Source organism: Labrus mixtus, chromosome 5, assembly GCF_963584025.1.
Source record: "Labrus mixtus chromosome 5, fLabMix1.1, whole genome shotgun sequence".
In the NCBI taxonomy this organism is placed as follows: Eukaryota; Metazoa; Chordata; class Actinopteri; order Labriformes; family Labridae; genus Labrus; species Labrus mixtus.
Window position 1 is genome coordinate 11,599,857 of NC_083616.1, and position 18,095 is coordinate 11,617,951.

General features: G+C 37.9%; 3 protein-coding genes across 3 annotated transcripts; 2 read left to right on the forward strand and 1 right to left on the reverse strand.

The window, feature by feature from the left end:
- Positions 1–2,979: 2,979 nt before the first annotated feature.
- On the reverse strand, positions 2,980–5,348 carry nkx6.3 (NK6 homeobox 3). Its single transcript, XM_061039326.1, has 3 exons — positions 4,381–5,348; positions 3,598–3,767; positions 2,980–3,235 (listed from the first exon to the last, which is right to left on the reverse strand). Exons 1-3 carry the CDS (start codon positions 4,793–4,795, stop codon positions 3,005–3,007), a joined length of 816 nt encoding a protein of 271 aa, XP_060895309.1. The 5' UTR covers positions 4,796–5,348; the 3' UTR covers positions 2,980–3,004.
- Positions 5,349–8,198: 2,850 nt separating this feature from the next.
- LOC132974045 (E3 ubiquitin-protein ligase NEURL3) lies at positions 8,199–10,572 on the forward strand. The gene is made up of 4 exons (XM_061037816.1): positions 8,199–8,338; positions 9,388–9,900; positions 10,030–10,194; positions 10,310–10,572. Exons 1-4 carry the CDS (start codon positions 8,242–8,244, stop codon positions 10,516–10,518), a joined length of 984 nt encoding a protein of 327 aa, XP_060893799.1. The 5' UTR covers positions 8,199–8,241; the 3' UTR covers positions 10,519–10,572.
- A 2,601-nt stretch (positions 10,573–13,173) lies between these two features.
- On the forward strand, positions 13,174–15,578 carry LOC132974046 (E3 ubiquitin-protein ligase NEURL3-like). The gene is made up of 4 exons (XM_061037818.1): positions 13,174–13,326; positions 14,176–14,688; positions 14,818–14,982; positions 15,098–15,578. Exons 1-4 carry the CDS (start codon positions 13,230–13,232, stop codon positions 15,304–15,306), a joined length of 984 nt encoding a protein of 327 aa, XP_060893801.1. The 5' UTR covers positions 13,174–13,229; the 3' UTR covers positions 15,307–15,578.
- The last annotated feature ends 2,517 nt before the right edge of the window (positions 15,579–18,095 follow it).

An 18,095-nucleotide genomic window follows, 5' to 3' on the forward strand; every position in this document is an offset into this window, starting at 1 on the left:
TTTTCAGTGAACCAGCTGAACATTAATACCAAGTGCTTTATTCCAGAGGTTTCAACCCAGCAGTTTTCTATGTTTTGATTGTATCTGTCCTCACTCAGAAACAGTTCTCTGTACTCTTTGTCTGTTACACATGGTGTCTGTGCAGACGTCTCACCGTTCCTTTCATGGTTGGCATCGATATTATATCATTACCAAAAGAATGATATTGGCCGCACGTGTTTACTTCTAACTATGGTAAAGGAGTGTTTATGTTTCACGTGGCCTCACTTGATCTCTTGACATAAGTATGAATATTTGTTCCATATACTCACGTGTGTGCACACCCACACTGCACTGTTTATGTTTCTTTTGTCTCATGTTGTTTTGTTGATTAATAGCCTCATACTGTAGCAGTAATATATATTATTATATTTTTAATTTGTGATGTTTGGGTTAGATTTTTTTTATTTGAAAGAATTTAAAATGTTTGTGGTTGGTTATTTCTATCCATCCATCCTGGATGGTAACAGTGGGGGTTGGGGGGGAGGGGCGGGGGCAGCTGATGTGTGTTTAGGTTTTCTTTTTTGTGAAACTTCTTCTGTCTTACTATTTGGGGGAATGCAGTACACAGATTTTCACATTTGGACTTTAAGTCATTTTTGTTCAGTGGAAGCAAAAACTCCACCCGCCATGACAAGATGAAGTCACGTTAACAATGGTGTCTGTTTCAAGGGCACTTTGTGCTGTGTGTTCTAACCTTAAAGCGGTTCACTGTTCATTAAAAGGCCAGTATTACCTTTATATTAACTCTGGTCAAACACTACATCATTGTGATCATTCACTTTTGTAAATAAATATTAGCCTCATAAATATGTTGCCATGGTTTTTTATTGTCTTTATCAGCCCTGTATATGCAGTCTTTGATGCAGCTCATGTCTAGGATTTGGAGACCGTCATCTTTAGCTTCTTGGAACAGCAGCAGTCACCTCATTTCACCGACACGTTTGAGTCACACCTGTTTGGGGAGATGCTGTGGCATAGATCACATCTTAAAACCTTGACAGAAGCTGATAAACCTGCATGATTGGTTAAAGTACCGCCTATACTCTCCTAAATGCAGCTGTTTTCATGATCAAGGGTTGTGGATCTTGACTGGTGTCAGAACTAAATAGAAAGATTACCACATTAACATTTACACTCACACACTTTATGTTGACCGAAATAACGCAAAAAGATGTGTTTTGTTTAGGCCAGATAAAAAATCTAGAACTGTCATGCAAAATGGACATAAGGTCTACACACCTTAATCCAAGGTGTGTGTGTGTGTTTGGGTATGTGTGTGTTGTGTGTTCTTCACAGAGGTAAAGAATTGATCTCTTATGTTAAGCTGGGCTTTATTGCAGCAAATGAAAAATTTGACCTTTAACAGAGGCCATGCTAAACTTTTAACTCAGATTGAAAGTCCTTAAGGCTCAACACATCAAGAGAACCATTTCTACTATTATTGCATTTCATTTTTTTATTTATTTATTCAGTTGTTTAACTCAGATAAATACAGGCTTTTAGATTCCAGCAATTTGGAGGGACACTAAAACATAAATCCATTACTGAAAATGTACAAATCCTCAAGATTGTACAATGCTCGGTCATTTTAAGAAATTTTCTCTTTAAACATAGTGAGCAAACTGTATATGACAGAACTGACAATTTATGACGCGTACATTAGGCTACATGCAAGTACACTGTTTACACAGTCCAGTGAATCATGTTTGCTGTGAGTAAACAAAACAGACTTGTCCCTGCAGCATTCCCCTGTGTCTCCCTTGACAGAGCCTGGTGTCTGTCTGAACCATTTGAAATCTGAACTCACCCAGTCTAAATGGTGAATGAGCTCTTCTGTTTGTATTGATTTTATGTTGAGGTGGCTAGTGGGGGACATTGTCTTCAATTAAACCTAACCACACCAGTAAATCACTCTAGATTAGACCTTTGACCTCTGGGGTTTAACTATGAATTTAATACAAATACAGCAGAAGGATTAGTTATCGCACCTACACCATGTACTGTTACATGGATATAGACAAAACAGTTTGCCACCACGTTTAGTAATTGAGTCACAATAGTTTATTGTACAATGTTCAGGAGTCGTTCACATTATCCACCTCCATATTGTTAGCGTATTTTAAAAGCATGGATACAGTAGGCCTAAAGAGTTCATTTCAAACATCCTGCCTCTCAGTGTTTGTAGGATTGAGTCCATTGTCATGAAACGCCCACAAACATTTAGAAAAGAATCTGTCACGTAATGCCTGTAAGAGTAACATGAAATAGTGTGACATCTCTTCACCGTCAGATCAGCTTTACATTCATGAGTTTAGGACTGAAGCTGTGATTGAGATATCTTTGCCACCTGGTCTTGATTTTTTTTTTCACTGCAACATTTTATATTTGCAGGTATTTGTCCATGGGTTAAGACAATTAACTAAGGTAAGCTTTTCCGGTATAGCTTTATGTGGCATTACACTTCTGTGGCTTTCACATCATTAAAAGTGCCTAGCACAAAATAATCAGCAATATATTCATAGACTGTAAATATTAATATTTGAATATATTTTACTGTGAAACAAGAGAACATGAATGACTTCAGATGTATAATTTTAATTTATTAATATCCTTTCACCAGTAGCACCATGCAGTTTTGTTTGGGTGATTTAATCATTTTACAAAAAGATGTTCATGAAACTATCTCTCCACATAGCAGTGTAACATTAAACAGACCAGGGATCCGTTCTTACAGTAACTTATAAAAGTAAACGCGTAATAGCTTAATTTTGTAAAAGTCGGTTTTTCTATTGAACCTGTTTTTGTTGAATGACCACTGATGACCTCTACTGAACATGCGTAAATGCTCACTCATTCAACTTTGTTTTCAAAATGAAGTAATCAGAACAGCATGCAGGTGTGCTGTGGAGCGCACGCGGACGCACTGCGCGCGTGAAGGCTCATTGAAATAGGCTACAGTTTGTCAGACGTGGTGGGGCCCGAGCCGCAGGACGGAGAAGGCCCTACGGTGTTTGCGAAGAAGCAGTCGGATCTTGTCGTCGTCAGAGTCCGGGTCCAGAGGCCTGTTGTACTCCTCATCCTCCACCTCGTTCTCCGAGGCGTCCCCGCTCTGTCCCGCGAGGCTGGCCTGCGTGGAGCTCGGCTCTGAGGCGCTCTTCTTCCTCCATTTGGTACGTCGGTTCTGAAACCAAACCTGAACACAACACGAGGAACTTTACATTTTCAATTGTAACCTTAATGCGTTATGCAACAAGAGCAATCAAACAGAATTGCAGGATCCTGTTCTTGTGTAAATAAGGCCTGACAGTTAGTCCTCTTACTTGTGTATTGAAGTATTGGGCCTATACAGATATATTTTATATAGCCTAACCCTTACGTGTTGGTTATACAAGTAGGTTCTATTGCACCTTTCACAACGAAAGTGGCTACCAGTTGCTTTAAAAGTGCACATGAGACCATAAAATACAAAAAAGAACGATGAGGTTGACAGAGGAAGAGAGGGGGAAAAAAGGATCAATTCAGCTTTAATTCAAGTTGACGTGATGTCATCTTTACCTTGACCTGTGACTCCGTCATGCCCAGAGAATAAGCCAGTCTGGCTCTCTCCGGACCGGCAAGGTACTTCGTCTGCTCGAATGTTTTCTCCAGGGCAAATATCTGGTGCCCGCTGAATGTAGGTCTGGTGTGTTTCTTTCTGCCTGACATCTCCCCAAGAGGACCATTACCTGAGAGCAGCAGAGGAGAGTTAGTATTCAAGCAAAAGTACTACAGCGCTTTAACATCAACATCTGTCTGTCTGTAGGTGCAGATAGATGGTACAAACGTCCTCAGTTCTCTCTCTCTCTGGAAAAAAGAGGTGATGACACAAGTATTTATTTCTTATAAAGAGTCTCAACCTCTCAATCCTATTGTCCTTTTATAAAAAAAAAACACCAATTATGAAATAGATAGAATTTTGTAGAAGTTCTTTATAAGCAGAGATAAAATGCAATTTAATAAGTAACATCATCCACATCTTCTATTAACGGGGAATTTGGGGAATATTGCTTTACTTTCCAGTATACTTGAGAAACTCATCTTTCCTTGTTCATTTAAGTTTTCTAGGTCTTAAAAATCAAGTATAAATAATACGATTTTTTTATTATCTTGTGTGTTATACATGTGTCAGACTAACTCAGTTAAAAAAAAAATACAAATCAAAGCTATTGTTCAAATCCTGCATTTGACCTTGAGTCTTTAAAAGGAATGTATATTTCTACATGTAGGCATCACTGACCTTGAAGTAATCAGACTCATACTATTTGTAACATGAGGATGTTGTTTGTAGTGTGTACTCACTGTTGGTGCACTGCTGTCTCCCTCCTCTCCACTCACAGCCGCTCTCCGCCCAGCAGCTCACACTGCGACCCTTCATGGGGCACTCTGTGCCTGGCTTGGAGAAGCCGCCCAGGTTGGAGTTGTAGTCTCGGTTATAGTACACAGACGTGCTGGTGACGGAGGGCCCAAACCCCCCCATGGTGGAGTATCCAGGCAGCAGAGTGGTGGTGCCCGTGGTGCCCATCCCCAGCATGGAGCGGCTCAAGATGTCGCTGATGCCGTGCGGGGTCCCTGGCTGCAGCTGGCTGTTCAGGCCTGGGTTGAGTTTGTAGAAAGAGTTTGGCACCGAGTACTGGCACACTGGGGCCTTCAGGTCCGTGTTGAATTGGTTCAGGCTGTTGTTAAAGAGGAAAGACCCCTGGATGTTTGGATCCATGGGGAGAACTGTAACAAAGCCTCCAGGTCTCAGTAACGCATCCAATAAGATCCAGGTAGGAAAAGACTTCTGATGGGCCCACGAGGAGTTCTCTCACTCGCAGACGACGGGTTCGGGTTCACACTTCCGTCTCTAGATATTTAATTAATAAAAAGCACTTATCGCACTTTAACACAATCCTTGATGTTTCCCCAAAGTTGCCACCACATGAAAAGCATCAAGAACAGCAGATTAACTCTTCACTCTCGCCCTGCACCTCTCTATCTGTAATAGTCCCATATTTGATGTCTTGGGTGAGCCCTTCGGACACAGATGTTCCCCTTGCCGGCTCTGGTCTCAGAAATCATAAATAAGCAGTATGTGGAAATGGAGTGGCACCTTGATAAAGATAGGCCACATTAGAATGCAGCCTGGGATTGGCCGGGGTCTCATACGCTTTAATGGCGTTCTATTGGCTGCTTGCTGAGAGCTGAGCCTTTTATTGGACTGCACCAGATTAATAGTGTTTTGAACAGGTGGAGTGGGAACAAGTTGATTTTTTGATGGCCTGCCATGTCTGACCAAGTGTGGTGGAGGGGAGGGGGCTGAGCCGTGAGTGCACAGAGCAGGAGGAGAAGCATTGCTCGGATTCCTGATTAAATTCTAGAGAAATTACAGAACAACATTTAACTGTTTGTATACGCAATGTAACTGTAAATGGTAAAAAAAACTACATTTATGCAGCAGTTCCTGTCAGTCAAAATTATTTGTGTGGTAGATTATAAAGATTTAGTTCAATCATATACAGTCTGTTATACATTATCAAAAAACTCTCCTACTAGCAAGCTGTAGAAAAATATGTACAAAACGTTTACAAGACACCAACAAATACAGATAATTCAAACATTTACATTTCGTGTTATTGCAGAATTATGTAGGGCTTTTTAAGTATCAGCCTTAAAAAAATATATCGTATAGAATTCCCATAAAAACTGCTACGCAATAGGTCATTTGTTTGTTTCTTTGTTTATTTGGATCTCCAGTGATAAAGCAAATTGTCAACTATCCAAAGGAAATCAGCACAAAACATGCCATTTTGCATAATTTATTTAATGTTGTCATCAAGAAGACAAAAAAACAAAAACCTAGCCTCATTCTCTTTTTCTACTTGCTCATGCAAAAAACCTCGCCACAATCAAAGTACCATTCCAAATCAAACCACCACGTATACCATCAAATCACCACTACCTTCAGATCTAAATCTGGATCCAGCCAGTCACAAAATTCACAAACAAATCTTTAGCAGGATTCTTTTAAGTGTATCATATGTTTCTACAGGGTCTTTGTATGGCCAGAAACAAAAGGACAATGTAAATGTAATTCATTCATATTCTTTTTGAGCACTGAAACAGGCCACATTAATTCAGGATGTCAGTTCTTGTAAATGATATTGAAGTAACAGAAACCTGTGTAAATGTTTAATCAAATGTATTGTGTAATTGTTTCTGGGAAGTGCTCATTTTACGTTTACAGTATGTGCAGAGATAGTTTCATTATGTGTTGTCACCGTGTTATAATTATTACTGCTTACTGCTCTGTGTTTCCTGTCATATACCTGATATGAGGTGTGAGTGAGCCGCATATCTGAGATCAAAAAGTATTTCCATGTATTACCAAAAACCTTAAGATGTAAAATTGTATTCACAAATGTATACAATAATAATTACACCTATGCTGGCCTTACACCTAAAAACCTTTCAAGCCATTTGAACGTCACAGACAAATTCCAAATTTGGAAATGATCTGAAAAGGAATAGCTGTAGTCTTTCAGTTAGTAAGTCAGATGTTAGTCTTTTAAACATGAACATTTTTGCAAAGTTTTCTTGTGCATGAAAGGCACTGAACTTTATGAACACTCTCAGTCAAGCATAGTTAATGTAAGTTGCTGTTATGCTGTTAGTTCGAGGGTGGTGGTTTACAGGGTAATTTATATAGGCTACTTAACTATTTTATGTAAAAATACTACAAATGAATAGTCAAACAGTGTCTTCAGTAATAGAAAAACCTTTCAATGAACTTGTATTTAAACATGTCCAAACTCACAGCTTCAGAATAAACTCTCCATGTGGTGGGAATTTTTAGGGAGAGCACATGTGATGTCTAGTCACTGAAGCAGTAACTTTCCAAGATCAATGAAGTCATTTCGAAATTCCAGACATGGCTGCGTCCTGTCACATGACCAGGACAGCCAACCAACGAGGATTACAAAATCTACACTCATCTCTTGGTTTGTCAACACTGAAGCCTGTATGAAGTTCCTTGAAAACCACAGAACAAGTCGAGGAACTGGAAGTGGTGGTAATTTTCCATTCCTATCAGGTGACTATCGAGTTTCCTTAGAATAGAAAAGGGGTCAAATTGTGTGGCAATTTCCTATTGTGCTGTACAGTATCTGTGTGAAATGTTTATTTCTGGGTCTGGGCTTTCAAATATTTGACTCACTTTTGCTTAGAAGGGACTAAAACAAACAAAGAGAGGAAAAAACGTGCATCCTACTTTAGAGTAAACACAAGCAAGAAGAGTCGCGCTCAGGAAGAAACAACTTATCTGACACGTTCAAAATATGACATCACATGTAAGAGAATGAAGGTAAAGTAAGAATAGGTAGATGAACATTTCGCGGGAAAAAAATAACCTTTCCTAAATGTCATTCTCTGATATTCTGTAGCTGCCGCACAGTTTAATCCTGTGTATTAAAATCAACATGAATGTATGACTGATCTATGTCCATTTAAGCATAATACATAATCACAAGGAATGACTTATAATGAAAGTTAACTTTTGATATGAAACACCAGATATTTGCAAAATAATGTGTAGAAACAAGACAATTAGAGTGAAGTTTTGAGAAGTAAATGAGCATTTAGTGGATAACATTGTCACATGTTTACTGTATACATTGTCATCAGTTCTGTTTTGTGAGTAGACAGATGTAATATGCTTGTGTGCTCAAACTTCAATTTTCAACATAAAGCACAATCACAATACATTGACAATAAAATAAAAGTATCAACAGCTTTTAGAAGAACTCAAGGTATTTGCGGTCTCATGAAAAAATATAAATGTTTGAGAAAAAATTGCAGTTCTTATCCGTTTTGTTTTTGCATCTGCCAGCTTTAAAACACAATCACACGATCATGACATATAGCCTAATGAAAGTTCAACTTTTCTACAGGTGAGCAGATTTCATATACAGCTCATGTTTGTTCTGCTGCAGAAACATTGGATATACAGACAAAAATGTTGGCACCATGCCCTCCATGCCCTGAAGATTTAGGAAAGTTTCTAAAGTTTGGGTCCTCCCTCGGTCACGCCTCCCTGTCCATGTGATGCAGGATTGTTGGTATTTTGGAGCAGCACGTGCTCTGTTTGAAAAGCAGTGAGCGCTTCCTCTTCATGACAGTTGAATGAAACATAGAGACGGGAGCAAACCTTTTCTGAAGACAAAGAAAGATACAGACTGCTTCTTGAAGATAATGAAGGAGAACATCAATGACAACTCTGGTGAGATTTTTATTCTTTATGTTGTATATTATGTTGAGGACATAAAACGTTTTAATATTACTGTTTTCAATTTGAAATGCATCTTTGTTTTGTGTTCGATTTAAAACAGTGTAAGTACAATAAAAACATCAAACGCATGCTACAAATACGTTTGATGATTTTATTGTTCTTAATACTCACACTTATAACAGAAGTTTGATTTTTAAAACTAAGGGAAATAAATCTTTCAGAAAGTTTTACTTTAAATATTTAAAGTATTACAGATTTATGCTAAAAGTTACCTTTTCATACTTTTGTACTCGTATAAAAATAAATCTTGTTGTTACTTTCTAAATGTATTATAGAAAAATCTATTTCTCACCCAAAAATGAATGTCCCAGAGCTTATTGTCACAAATATTAGGTGCTAATTTACCAGTAGTGAGCTGTGCTCATGCTCATTTCTTATCATTGCTGTAAAGATGAAATCATTGCAGACCAGGAAGAAAAACACAGGGAATGAAGGGCATTACTTGAAGCTTTCTGTTTACAGGAAACTCAGGGGTATCACAGGTCATGCCAAAATGAAAGCACAAGTGTCTGCTACTTTTATTATTACTTGTTTACAAGTTGATCGGCAGTTACAATTGTAAAAAAAAAAACCTGACAGGGATATCTTTATTGCTCTATTAAAGCAAATGATTAACTTATCAATCTGGTTCAAATAAAAACACGAGCAATGTAAACACAACGTGACCTCTGGTTTTTCTACTTATGTTTTTATTTAATTTAATACATTATGAATTTAAAATAATACCAAGCAGATGATATGTTATGAAAGTTTAAAGCTTTTCCTGTTTTTATCAATTGATCCTATAACGTGAATGATGACATCACTCTGTTTTATGGCATTGTTTTGTCAGACAATGTCATTTATTAACCAGCCAAGGTTATTAGAACACTTTACACTTTACAAAACTTTACAACATAATTGGACTGAAAAGCATCAAATAAGCCAGTATTTATGTTTTTTTCATACACATTCATAACTGTGTCTTTGTTCCTTTGCAGAAAATGAGTCAGAGACATCACACAAGTGTGGCTGGTCCTGCCTTGGTCCTCTCACCTTCCACAGCCAGACGGTAGGCGACAAGGTCCGTCTGAGCCATGGCTACCGCATGGCAGAGAGGACCAGGGACACATTTAAGAACGGCCTGGTGTTTAGCAGCCGCGCAATAAAGCCCATGGAGAAGATCCGCCTGCGCGTTGAGAAGGACGTTTTAAACTGGCATGGGGGTATGCGTGTTGGCTTCACCAATGTCCCGCCCTCATCCAGGTCTCTGCCTCTGCCCACCATGGCCATCCCAAACCTCACCGAGACCCCTGGGCACTGGGCCGCTCCTGTGCACGAATCTTTCTGCAATCAGGGCTCGGAAGTAGAGTTCTGGTTCACCACTGGAGGCTCTGTGTACGTCACAGGACAGAACAACAGCAAACAGAAGCTGATAAATGGAGTGGATCTCTGCCTGCCGCTGTGGGCCATGATCGACATCTATGGAAACACCTGCTCCCTCTCTCTCCTGGGTGAGTTCACCAGTGCATAACAATGAGTGTTTGTCTACTGCAGGGCCGGTTTTTCTTTGTCTTGTGCACTGCAATCTGACCAGTAGTCAATGCTCAAAGTTAATTTATTGTCTCAACTTTTTGCTGCAGGCTCAAAGAAAGTGACATGGTCTATGACAAGAACCTCCTGTCCTGCTACTGAACTCCCCACCTCATCGGTTATCAACAAAAACTACAAGATAAACACTGACATCATGGGCCATAATGGAAACAACGATGAAACCATCTCTTTTCTGGAAGTGGAAGACCAAGAAGGTGAAAATATTTTCTATTTTGGTGTAAAATGTTGGTTTTGTGCATTACTACCCTGAGATAGGGAGGAGGAGGAAGTAATCAACTAACATCTTGTATTTGTGGTTTCTCTGTTTAGATGACTGTGTGGTGTGCCTGGGAAAACGAGCCAGAGTAACTCTGCCTTGTGGTCACCGGTGTCTGTGTATCCACTGCTCCCCCAGGTACCTCCAACAGTTTGGCAGCTGCCCGCTTTGCAGACAAGACATCAGAGCTCCATCAGAGGAGAAGAGACGTTGGCACGATGCAGGTGCACAGATTCACCAGAGCACAAGCTATACAGAGTGATAATGACAAGAAAACACGATGAGAGGAAACTCACTGTGAATGTGAACTTTACTGAAATTGGAAAAAGATGTCTAAAATGTTTGTTGCACTCACAGCACAATGTCATGTAGATAATCGTTTTACTGTAACTTATCAGTATATTTTACCCTTGTATTATATTGTATATATTAAATTAATCTGTATATTTGTTAAATTATGTTTTATCGTTTGAAGATGTTTTTTATATTTTTCCTATGAATATTTAAAAAAAATAAATTTGATATTTCACATGCTCTGATCTTTTGTGTTTTATGTGTCATACAAAATCCTAGAACCTCGAAGTAAGCTTCTTAATGAGAAAATTGTTCAATGTTTTTTTTGAGACTTGGGTCTAAATAAGTGAATTTGACTAAAATTACATTTTGGGCAAAAAGCTATTACGTCTTGGGCTCAGCATCTTGTTACATTATCGATCAGTTATTACTTTTCGGGTATTTTTACTTTTTTTTTAAATTACATTTCGGATCGTTGTTACATTTCCGGCTCTTACAAGGCTGCATTCAAGGTCAAACTTGACTTGTTAGTTGCAAGGGGATCTTTAAAAGCAAATGTTTTATCAGCACTGCTTTTCATATAAGGTCATGAATAAACCTCTCACAATAAGAGCGCCCTTTCAAAATAAGAGTGTTTAGATTTTAGGAACATGTAAGAATGATTTGTTATTTAGAAAAATGAATGAAAAGTGACTTCCAAAAACAGAAGCAAAGCTGCACGTGCAGCTCTTCAGAGAGATGACTTATTAAACTAAATATGCAGTAACTGATGATTGTTCAGTTGGCACAAAAAGTATAAAGCAGGACTAAGTTAATCAAATCAACTATAGTGTCCTGGATGAACGTGAATATAATGTTAAGTATTTCTGTTTTTTTAAATGTGAAAGTTCAACAGTCAGCTAGATTCATTATTATTTTTTTTATGTTTTTAAGGCTTTATGCTCCGTATAATTAAGATGGTTTTCGTAGATAATGATTAACAAGGCTGGTTAAGATGAACCCAAACAGAGAAAAGGTGTTTTGTAGTCTGACCTTGAGGAATGAATGTAGCTTATGGTGCAGAAAACCAGCACCATCAGCACTGAATGTGTTTTTGTCTTTATTTTTCAAAATTGAAAAGGCTCCAGCACTTATCTCTTTGTCTGCTTATTTGCTTGATGAAGGTTGAAGTTTACTGATAACAGATCACATTTTTGTCACAGACTGATGATGCTTTCTTCCTGGTATGACAAAAAAAAACGTAAACACGCATTTGTCTTCACTATTAAATGTGACCCTCATGGTTTGCATTACAAGAAATGACAATAACATTCCATCAGACTTACAGTAGGTTACCCTCATCCACCTGTTGAAGTCTGATTAGCATCTTTTCATTGGGCAAGACACTTTCACTGCTTCGTCTGTGGCGTATGAATATGTATGAATAGGATCAGTTACTTCTGATGGACACTCTACATAGCAACCAATGACATCAGTGTGGGAATGGGAAGGTGAGACATGCGGCTTGAGTAGTCAGAAGACTAGAAAAGCCCTATACAAGCTCAAGTCCATTTACCATAATCAAGTAAATCATTTCATACGTCATGAATTGTTAATGAACTAGTAGGACTGGAACAAACATTTAGTGACTTACTGTTGTTTCCTGTGACAGCAGATATAATCTTTATGATTGGTATCAGAAGGGAGTTGTTTGGATACGGTTTTGGTTGTTTTATTGTTTCCCGTGTGTTCTCATGAGCTATGTCACGTAGCACATTAAAATGACAGACATGCTCCAATTTAATAGAAACAGCTACATGACCAATCATTTGAGTGTCATAAAGCCCTTTTTCTGCAAACCACATTTATAATAATAACTTGATAATAACTTGACAAATGTCTCAATGTTGAGAGCAGTTTTATCTATAAGTTAAAAACAATGATAACAGAATTCACCTTAAACATTCAAAGCCTACATTACACTCATTATTTCAATTACTGGGACGTGCAACACATTGACAAGTTTAAGTATGACATATTAAATCTATTATTTAGACTTGGTTCCTTCAAAGAATTTGGTGTGGTGGCATACTTTGGATTCTAGCAACATCTGTCTGTTATACAAAGTAAGACATACACTTCACATGCAGTTCCTGTTAAAGCAGCAGAGAGGCAGTGTAGGTCTGTTCATCATGTGGATGTCCTCTGCTGAACACAGGCTGATCAAGTTACAGTTCCTTTTCTATACTGATCTTTGTTAAAAAAGTACTTTAAGTAGAACATCGTCAGACAGAGCTCACATCAAGGACTTAGTGGCATTTATTGAACACCATGTTAGAATTCTTTCAAACCCTTTGTTTGGTAACATACAGTACCCTGGATTTGGTGCTACTGGGACAAAGACATATAAAAAAATATATAAATGTTTGAGAAAAATTTGCAGTTCTTATATTTGATTGTCCCAAAGAAACAATAAATGCAGTTCTTATCCGTTTTGTTTGTGCACAGAAATGCACCTGCAAGCTTTGAAACACAATCACAAGATCATGACATATAGTGACAGTTCAACTTTTCTACATGTGAGCAGATTTCCTTCCTCGGTCACGCCTCCCTGTCCATTTGATGCAGGATTGTTGGTATTTTGGAGCAGCACGTGCTCTGTTTGAAAAGCAGTGAGCGCTTCCTCTTCATGACAGTTGAATGAAACATAGAGACGGGAGCAAACCTTTTCTGAAGACAAAGAAAGATACAGACTGCTTCTTGAAGATGATGAAGGAGAACATCAATGACAACTCTGGTGAGATTTTTATTCTTTATGTTGTATATTATGTTGAGGACATAAAACGTTTTAATATTACTGTTTTCAATTTGAAATGCATCTTTGTTTTGTGTTCGATTTAAAACAGTTTAAGTACAATAAAAACATCAAACGCATGCTACAAATACGTTTGATGATTTTATTGTTCTTAATACTCACACTTATAACAGAAGTTTGATTTTTAAAACTAAGGGAAATAAATCTTTCAGAAAGTTTTTACTTTAAATATTTAAAGTATTACAGATTTATGCTAAAAGTTACCTTTTCATACTTTTGTACTCGTATATTACTTGAAGCTTTCTGTTTACAGGAAACTCAGGGGTATCACAGGTCATGCCAAAATGAAAGCACAAGTGTCTGCTACTTTCATTATTACTTGTTTACAAGTTGATCGGCAGTTACAATTGTAAAAAAAAAAACCTGACAGCGATATCTTTATTGCTCTATTAAAGCAAATGATTAACTTATCAATCTGGTTCAAATAAAAACACGAGCAATGTAAACACAACGTGACCTCTGGTTTTTCTACTTATGTTTTTATTTAATTTAATACATTATGAATTTAAAATAATACCAAGCAGATGATATGTTATGAAAGTTTAAAGCTTTTCCTGTTTTTATCAATTGATCCTATAACGTGAATGATGACATCACTCTGTTTTATGGCATTGTTTTGTCAGACAATGTCATTTATTAACCAGCCAAGGTTATTAGAACACTTTACACTTTACAAAACTTTACAACATAATTGGACTGAAAAGCATCAAGTAAGCCAGTATTTATGTTTTTTTCATACACATTCATAACTGTGTCTTTGTTCCTTTGCAGAAAATGAGTCAGAGACATCACACAAGTGTGGCTGGTCCTGCCTTGGTCCTCTCACCTTCCACAGCCAGACGGTAGGCGACAAGGTCCGTCTGAGCCATGGCTACCGCACGGCAGAGAGGACCAGGGACACATTTAAGAACGGCCTGGTGTTTAGCAGCCGCGCAATAAAGCCCATGGAGAAGATCCGCCTGCGCGTTGAGAAGGACGTTTTAAACTGGCATGGGGGTATGCGTGTTGGCTTCACCAATGTCCCGCCCTCATCCAGGTCTCTGCCTCTGCCCACCATGGCCATCCCAAACCTCACCGAGACCCCTGGGCACTGGGCCGCTCCTGTGCACGAATCTTTCTGCAATCAGGGCTCGGAAGTAGAGTTCTGGTTCACCACTGGAGGCTCTGTGTACGTCACAGGACAGAACAACAGCAAACAGAAGCTGATAAATGGAGTGGATCTCTGCCTGCCGCTGTGGGCCATGATCGACATCTATGGAAACACCTGCTCCCTCTCTCTCCTGGGTGAGTTCACCAGTGCATAACAATGAGTGTTTGTCTACTGCAGGGCCGGTTTTTCTTTGTCTTGTGCACTGCAATCTGACCAGTAGTCAATGCTCAAAGTTAATTTATTGTCTCAACTTTTTGCTGCAGGCTCAAAGAAAGTGACATGGTCTATGACAAGAACCTCCTGTCCTGCTACTGAACTCCCCACCTCATCGGTTATCAACAAAAACTACAAGATAAACACTGACATCATGGGCCATAATGGAAACAACGATGAAACCATCTCTTTTCTGGAAGTGGAAGACCAAGAAGGTGAAAATATTTTCTATTTTGGTGTAAAATGTTGGTTTTGTGCATTACTACCCTGAGATAGGGAGGAGGAGGAAGTAATCAACTAACATCTTGTATTTGTGGTTTCTCTGTTTAGATGACTGTGTGGTGTGCCTGGGAAAACGAGCCAGAGTAACTCTGCCTTGTGGTCACCGGTGTCTGTGTATCCACTGCTCCCCCAGGTACCTCCAACAGTTTGGCAGCTGCCCGCTTTGCAGACACGACATCAGAGCTCCATCAGAGGAGAAGAGACGTTGGCACGATGCAGGCGCACAGATTCACCAGAGCACAAGCTATACAGAGTGATAATGACAAGAAAACACGATGAGAGGAAACTCACTGTGAATGTGAACTTCACTGAAATTGGAAAAAGATGTCTAAAATGTTTGTTGCACTCACAGCACAATGTCATGTAGATAATCTTTTTACTGTAACTTATCAGTATATTTTACCCTTGTATTATATTGTATATATTAAATCAATCTGTACATTTGTTAAGTTATGTTTTATCGTTTGAAGATGTTTTTTATATTTTTCCTATGAATATTTAAAAAAATTAAATTTGATATTTCACATGCTCTGATCTTTTGTGTTTTATGTGTCATACAAAATCCTAGAACCTCGAAGTAAGCTTCTTAATGAGAAAATTGTTCAATGTTTTTTTTGAGACTTGGGTCTAAATAAGTGAATTTGACTAAAATTACATTTTGGGCAAAAAGCTATTACGTCTTGGGCTCAGCATCTTGTTACATTATCGATCAGTTATTACTTTTCGGGTATTTTTACTTTTTTTTTAAATTACATTTCGGATCGTTGTTACATTTCCGGCTCTTACAAGGCTGCATTCAAGGTCAAACTTGACTTGTTAGTTGCAAGGGGATCTTTAAAAGCAAATGTTTTATCAGCACTGCTTTTTATATAAGGTCATGAATAAACCTCTCACAATAAGAGCACCCTTTCAAAATAAGAGTGTTTAGATTTTAGGAACATGTAAGAATGATTTGTTATTTAGAAAAATGAATGAAAAGTGACTTCCAAAAACAGAAGCAAAGCTGCACGTGCAGCTCTTCAGAGAGATGACTTATTAAACTAAATATGCAGTAACTGATGATTGTTCAGTTGGCACAAAAAGTATAAAGCAGGACTAAGTTAATCAAATCAACTATAGTGTCCTGGATGAACGTGAATATAATGTTAAGTATTTCTGTTTTTTAAATGTGAAAGTTCAACAGTCAGCTAGTTTCATTATTATTTTTTTTATGTTTTTAAGGCTTTATGCTCCGTATAATTAAGATGGTTTTCGCAGATAATGATTAACAAGGCTGGTTAAGATGAACCCAAACAGAGAAAAGGTGTTTTGTAGTCTGACCTTGAGGAATGAATGTAGCTTATGGTGCAGAAAACCAGCACCATCAGCACTGAATGTGTTTTTGTCTTTATTTTTCAAAATTGAAAAGGCTCCAGCACTTATCTCTTTGTCTGCTTATTTGCTTGATGAAGGTTGAAGTTTACTGATAACAGATCACATTTTTGTCACAGACTGATGATGCTTTCTTCCTGGTATGACAAAAAAAAACGTAAACACGCATTTGTCTTCACTATTAAATGTGACCCTCATGGTTTGCATTACAAGAAATGACAATAACATTCCATCAGTCTTACAGTAGGTTACCCTCATCCACCTGTTGAAGTCTGATTAGCATCTTTTCATTGGCATGCTTTCTATGCACACAGTTCTTTAAGGTCTTGATGTTAATTTTCTGAATACAAACATGGCTCTTTTTCTTCTTTTGTCTATGTATGGACATGTAATTTCACATTTATGAACAAAGAACACAAGAGTTAATTATTACACGGAACAATAGTTACAGTTTAATAGGTACAGTCATTCAATGAAGTAATCTTTATGATGCTGCAATAAATGCACTCCTTGTTTGGGCATGGAAATCCCACACAAAGCTACAGTTAGGAACAGAAAAAAAATCTGTCCAATAAGGTTGAACACGTTTTTAAAATTACATTTATTGAAAGTTGGAAGGGTATTGAACTGGCCAACAAGTGAGAGGTTGTTCTTAATTTGTGATGATTTGTTTTCTTTGTTTTTGTTTGACGTGTTCTATTGCGCTTTGCATGGTGAACATGGAATGTTTATGCACAAAGTTTGATAAAATATAATAAAGAGGCACTGACTCAATCAGTTCTCACTTGTTCCTACCCACTTTCACACATAAAGTCACATTAATGTTGTTATAAATGTAAAATAGTATCACTTTCTTTTCCTTTCTTCCTTTTATTATTTTCTGGTCTTTTTTTGTATTTGTGCATGGATGTGTAAAAATAAATAAATAAATATAGAAAGGGCGGCTGTGGCTCAGTTGATAGAGTCGGTTGTTTCTCAACGGGAAGGTCAGGGGTTTGATCTCCAGCTCCTGTATCCACATGTCCGATGTGTCCTTGGGCAAGACACTTCACTCCAAGTTGCTCTCGCTGCTTTGTCTGTGGCGTATGAATATGTATGAATAGGATCAGTTACTTCTGATGGACACTCTACATAGCAACCAATGACATCAGTGTGGGAATGGGAAGGTGAGACATGCGGCTTGAGTAGTCAGAAGACTAGAAAAGCCCTATACAAGCTCAAGTCCATTTACCATAATCAAGTAAATCATTTCATACGTCATGAATTGTTAATGAACTAGTAGGACTTGAACAAACATTTAGTGACTTACTGTTGTTTCCTGTGACAGCAGATATAATCTTTATGATTGGCATTAGAAGGGAGTTGTTTGGATATGGTTTTGGTTGTTTTATTATTTTATTATTTTATTATTTCAGTGTGTTCTCATGAGCTATGTCACGTAGCACATTAAAATGACAGACATGCTCCAATTTAATAGAAACAGCTACATGACCAATCATTTGAGTGTCATAAAGCCCTTTTTCTGCAAACCACATTTATAATAATAACTTGATAATAACTTGACAAATGTCTCAATGTTGAGAGCAGTTTTATCTATAAGTTAAAAACAATGATAACAGAATTCACCTTAAACATTTAAAGCCTACATTACACTCATTATTTCAATTACTGGGAC